Source organism: Teleopsis dalmanni, chromosome 1 (assembly GCF_002237135.1).
Source record: "Teleopsis dalmanni isolate 2A chromosome 1, ASM223713v2, whole genome shotgun sequence".
NCBI classification, from domain to species: domain Eukaryota; kingdom Metazoa; phylum Arthropoda; class Insecta; order Diptera; family Diopsidae; genus Teleopsis; species Teleopsis dalmanni.
The window spans coordinates 133,457,779-133,463,740 of NC_051846.1; the positions used below are offsets into that span (position 1 = coordinate 133,457,779).

Below are 5,962 nucleotides of genomic sequence, written 5' to 3' on the forward strand. Positions count from 1 at the left end.
GTAAAAAAATCAGTTTTTTAAATATATATAATTAAAAAACGATCTACTCGATTTTTGTGAAATTAGTTTTGTTTGAAATAGTGATCAATCTAGTTTTTGGGACTTTGAGCGTGCTGGTTGTATTCTCAGATGTTGCTCTTCCTGATTTCTCTGTTGTTGAATGCACACGTGTATATAAAAAATACAACTACTATGGTTTACAGCGTACAAAATGAAACATAGAGTATAAATATTGTCAAATTTATCGTCGAAATGGATGAGTGTTCTCAGGATGAATCATTTATTTCAAAATAAAACTTTTCAATTTTATTTCCATTTTCTGTTGTCAAGGCGAATTTTCATACTCATAGTGTCAATGACTTCATGTCAGCTTTTAAGTTAAAAGTTTTAACAGTGGGATAGGATATCAACATTTATCAAAAACAACATACAGTGACGAACAAAATTATTGGCATAGCAAGCAAATTAAACTTTAGCACTATTTTTATCCTGTTAATGATGTGATTTTTAATCAACAAAAAATTTTTTATGATAAAAAAAGTATTTTCAATAGCAATTAGTATTTAGTGGCCAAACTCTTTTATTTAATAACAGCTACTATTTGCTTTGGAATCGAAGAAATCAATTCTTGTGTGGTTTTTGGCCAAATATTTTGCCACTCTTTAGCAGTGCCACCTTCAGTTCTGACTTTGTTGTTATAATGGGCTTATTTGGACGTCTATCCAATTCTTCCCACAATGTTCAATAAGGTAGAGATCTGGAGATTAATCTGGATGCGGCAATGTGTATTTTACATGATGATGTGCGAGCACATCATTAGCCATATGTTTTCGTTCATTATCATGTTGGAAGCTAAATATGGCAGGTAAACGCAATTTTTTTGCACTTTTTTGACGTTTCTCTTGAGGATGTCTAAATAATAATTTTTGTCCATAATGCCGTCAATGAATACCGATTCACCGACCCCTGCAGCGGACATGTAGCCCCATGTAAACACTCCTTTACCACCATAATTCACAGACATAGCAAAATTTTCTATTTGCAGTTCGATGTTTAGTTTTCTCTAAACCGTTTGGCGGTCATTAGATCAAAAGATTTCATATTTTCTTTCATCCGACAAGAGTACATTGTTCCAAAAGTCGATTAACTTGCAAAGTACGCCTTTGTATAGGCTAGACGCTTCTCTTGGTTGGCTTTCGAAATTAACGGTTTTCGTCTAGCGACACGACAGTTGTAACTAGCCTATTTCAGTTACGGGTTTAATTGCCAAACTCTCGCTTAACCTCAGCTGCAATTTGAGTTGAAGATTTTTTGGAATGACCTTCACCTTTCTTATTATTATGTTGCGTTCACGGTCATTAATGGCTTTAGGTGGGGCTGTGTGCTTTGCACTTTGCAACTATATCGCCCCCTTGAAACGTTGCACAATGCTCCGAATGGTAAAGCGGCATCTATCCATCATTTTTCCAATCTCCATATAAGATTTGCCTTGGTTGTGCAAATATAGAATTGGATAGACGTCCAAAGAAGCCCATTATAACAACAAAGGCGGAACTGAACTGGCACTGCTGAATAGCGGAAAATATTTGGCCAAAAACCACACAAAAATTGATTTCTTCGATTCCAAAGCAAATAGTAGCTGTTAATAAATAAAAGAACTTGGCTACTAAATATGGTATTAATTGTTATCGAAAATATTTTTTTTAATTTGTTTTTTTAATTTTTGTATTAGCTGTGCCAATAATTTAGTTCAACCAGATTTAATTTTTTTTTTTTGTTAATTTAAAAAAAATATTATATATAAGAGAAAACAAAATGAAATAAAATGAATTTAAAGGCAAATTAAGCATTTTATCTTAAATATTTTTTTGTTGATTAAAAATCGCATCATTAATAGGATAAACATAGTGCTAAAGTTCAATTTGCTTGCTGTGAGAATAATTTTGTTCGTCACTGTATATATATCACACTAGCACATATTGCTCGTCATGTAAAACTGGAGATAAGCTATGCATTTGACATGTGCAATGTTGTTACCACATAACGGTATGGGGAATGAAAATTCGCTTGTCGCGTATTATAATTATTAAATAATGTTTGTAAAGCAAACTGCTATATGAATTTAGTTCAAAATGAAAATGAATCATTTCAATTGAGTCTTTTAAAAGTGTTTACATTCGTTGTAAATAATTTGTTCTCATTTTAAACAGCTGATTTTTCAATTTGCCTGTTGATTTGATTTTTAACCTGTGCCAAAAAAATATTGGATGAAGGTTATATATACCTTTAAACCTTACAATATAAACTGGAAACTTATTTTTAGCTTCGATTTATTTATTTTTTAGAAAGTAGAAGTTCCAAAAAGAGGTGCATCATTTTCAAGGAAGTGCAACCACCAAACATTTGTTTACGTTTTTTGTAAATATGTCAAAAACAGCTTTCTCAAACTGTGAAAATGCCATGAAAAGCTTTTATTTAGGGTATGTTCAATGTATTCATTTGTTTTGGGAACATATTTTTAACTCATTCTAACCTCGTTGGAACTAATTTATATTTATTTTATGAGATTCAATGGATCTCATTTGCGCTTGAATTTTGTATGCAAAATGAGTCATTTTTTTCTTACGTTTGATTTTTCGCCAAAATGAGCCAGTATTTTTTTGCTATTCTGAACGAAAAAATTACGGGTATGGTAAGTAATGATAAATAGATTTAGTTATGTCTGTCGGTTTATATGCAAAATATGCCCAATACAGGAATACTAAGTCAATAATTGCACAGAATTTATTTTTTTGTTATTTTTTATTTATTTGCACATTTTTTGAATGTATCATTTAGTTTTATACTTTATAAGATAACTTAAAAAATGTGTACATTGAAAGCTTACATGTGATATTGTCTTGTAACCTACTTCGCCGGAGAGTAACAAAAAAAGCATATAGACTTTTAATTGTTCATGTAATTTGTGAAAGTCGTTAAACGCAAATTGCACAAAAAGTAGTTTTTAAAATGCAGTAACAAATTTTAAGTTTTTATAAAACTATTTCTGGTATACATTCAATAATATTTTGTACATTTTTTGTGGTATATATCTGTACTGACATCCCAGTTGAAAAGGTGGTCTTCAAAGATAATGTATTCGAGACGGTCTTTGATACTGCGTCCGCGTCTAAAAAACAAAACAATTGCTCTTAAAATGAATGTAAAAAGTCTCTCTTTTGCTTACTCTCTCATTTGTAGTATTCATAGCAACCTATGTCTCTATGCCTTTCTTATTATCAGTGCGTATTTAGAGTGAGGAAAATTAGTATTTTGTGAGGTAAAATTTTCTTATCCATTCATATTGTTTAATTTAATTTAATTCTACCATAATTTGTTTTTATAAAAGTATAAGTATCAAATATGTATATAAAATATATAACAAAAACTAATTACGTACAAATTTCTTTCTAGTTGTTTAAAGAGAAACAAAATTTACAATTTAAAGAGCACAAAAAAAAGAGAAACAACTTTTAATCGAATGCGTTCGCTTTGCAAAATATAGATGCATACAGACTTCGAGAAATGTACACAAAATGTCTTTGAAGAGATTTGACTAATTTGTTCCAAAATGTCTTCGAAGACCGTCATACATTCGATCGATCAGTCTGCAGGCATGTATGTATCCATGTCTTCAAGACGTCTTCGATGAAGGATCGATCCATTTCCTGTTGGGATACTTTATTCAACGTTTGCGACAGTAATGTATTCATATGTTTTGTTTTTCTAAGTATAAATTTTATTTAGTATGAGTAACATACTATATACAGATGTAGTAAAATTATTTGAAAAGTCAAAAATTTTACTCAACTAAATTTTATTTATTTAACGTTCACTTACCTTGTACTTGCATTATTTTACTACACCAATTCATTGATGTAACAAAATTTCCTAGCTTTACAGTGTATGTGGTTACACCGGTTTTCAGTTTATTATACTGGATGCTAAGCAAAGTGGAGGGCACACTGCACATACATACATATATATATAACATATCTTTCTATTAAAACGACTCCACCAATACATATGAAAAATGAAGCTAACTTTGTAACTTACGAAGTAATTTGTGGCGATATAACGAATAATTAACAAATTAACATGCATAAATGCAACAATAACAATAAAGTTAATTATTTGAAAAGTTCGTTTGCCTGTTTCAAAGATTGGTACGAAGCCGAACTGAACGTGAATTTGTTATGCTGTAATACCGTTCGAACACATAAGTGATTGTATGTTTAATGGCTCACTTGCACTTTTTACCGTTATATATGAAAACATTCATCCTCAGATGGAGTATAAATCAAATATGGAATCTATTGTTAGACCACATTCAGTTCAATAACGTCTTGGCGCAACATACTTAGTGAACAAAATTAAAAGTTTTAGTATACTGTTATATCATAAAAAGGACGCGTCTTGTAAAATGCTTAAATCTATTGTAAGCAGTAAAGTTATTAAAATTGTGTGTGCGTGATTTCAAAAAAATATTCAAATAGTTATTTCAAAACCGTTAGGTTTAAATCGTTTGTTTTAAATATTTATAACATTTGTCTACATAAGTAAAACTTATGTAATTGGTAAATTTGTGCTGATTTAGGCTTTTTCGTATACAGAATATTCGGCTTTAAAAGCGATTTAAAATAACGAAATGTTTCATTTGAGCCATTTGGTGTAAAATGTTTTTTTTTAAATGCAATACGTAATAAAAACGTTTTGCTCCCTTTTCATGCGTTGGAATTTGCACATTTAACATTTTCTGTAATGAGAATTATATTAATTTTGTTTGTTCTTTGCAATTCAAGCAAACTTTTATTAAGTAGATACAACTAACGCGAGCTAAAGTAAAATGAAAGAAGAGCTATGGAGACTGTAAAAAATGAGCAACCCTTTAAAAGTTATAAATAATATTTTCGGGTTCTTTTTATCTGCTAATATCGATTTCAGCTTTTATATTGTGATTTTCAACACAGTACCCTAATACTGATGATTTTAACAGCAGTATTTTTTGAAACAGAATCCTGGTAGAATAAGTCTTGTTATTTTGGACTTTTTTTTATATACTTTCGTGCGATTTCTAGTCAGAAGTTTGTATTAATTAATTTTATGAAGAGAAAATTTAATGTCTGAATAGCCACAAATTTATAAAAAATAAGTAATAGATTTATTTTACAAATAAAAGAAATATTGCCCATAATATTTATAAAAACTAATGTTTTGATCTAATTTCAGCTCGTTTCTACGTGTTTTGTTATGGCTATAAGTGCGGTAAAAGTTCATGAATTTGATCATCATGATTATAAACAATTGGAACATTTAAAAAATGATGCTGAGCCTGAAGAAACGGAGCATCATCATGAAGTGGAGCATAAACATGCAATTTCCCATCAAAGCGTAAAGTTTCACCATTTTCACCCAGTGCCGGTTTATGTTAAAAAAGAAGATCAACATTTACTTAAGAAACCTATTGAAATTGGGGGCACTAAACAAAAATTAAAGATCTTACATCCCAAAACCGAACATAATCACAATTATGGCTTAGTGTTAGAGGAACACAGTGAATCGCATGTACATGATCATGGTCACTATGAGCAACTACAAAATGATGACCACTATGAACATTATCAACATCATGAGTAAATAAAATTTGGTTACCTTAATTATGCTTTAAGAATACTAAATTTTGACTGTACATCCAATGAATATTCTTTGGAATATGTTATTACATTTTTAATAGAAAATTACATTTAAGATAAATAAATATTGTTTAAAAGATGTGTGCGATTTATTTTTTCTATTAAAAATTGAAGAAATCTCAAGTTAAATAAGAAGTATGAAATATTGTTATTTCATTATACATTTTTATATATTTAACACTATACCAAAGAATCTAAAGTACAAAGAAGCGCCACGCTCATACAAACGA

General features: G+C 29.8%; 1 protein-coding gene across 2 annotated transcripts; it reads left to right on the forward strand.

Moving 5' to 3' along the window:
* The first annotated feature begins 3,876 nt into the window (after positions 1-3,876).
* On the forward strand, positions 3,877-5,728 carry LOC119668810 (histidine-rich glycoprotein). Of its 2 annotated transcripts, none has more exons than XM_038078454.1 (2): positions 3,877-4,477; positions 5,269-5,728. In XM_038078454.1, exons 1-2 carry the CDS (start codon positions 4,463-4,465, stop codon positions 5,674-5,676), a joined length of 423 nt encoding a protein of 140 aa, XP_037934382.1. In that variant the 5' UTR covers positions 3,877-4,462; the 3' UTR covers positions 5,677-5,728. The 2 variants fall into 2 exon arrangements, with proteins under 2 accessions (XP_037934382.1, XP_037934384.1); XM_038078456.1 differs by having other exon boundaries at positions 3,877-4,268.
* The last annotated feature ends 234 nt before the right edge of the window (positions 5,729-5,962 follow it).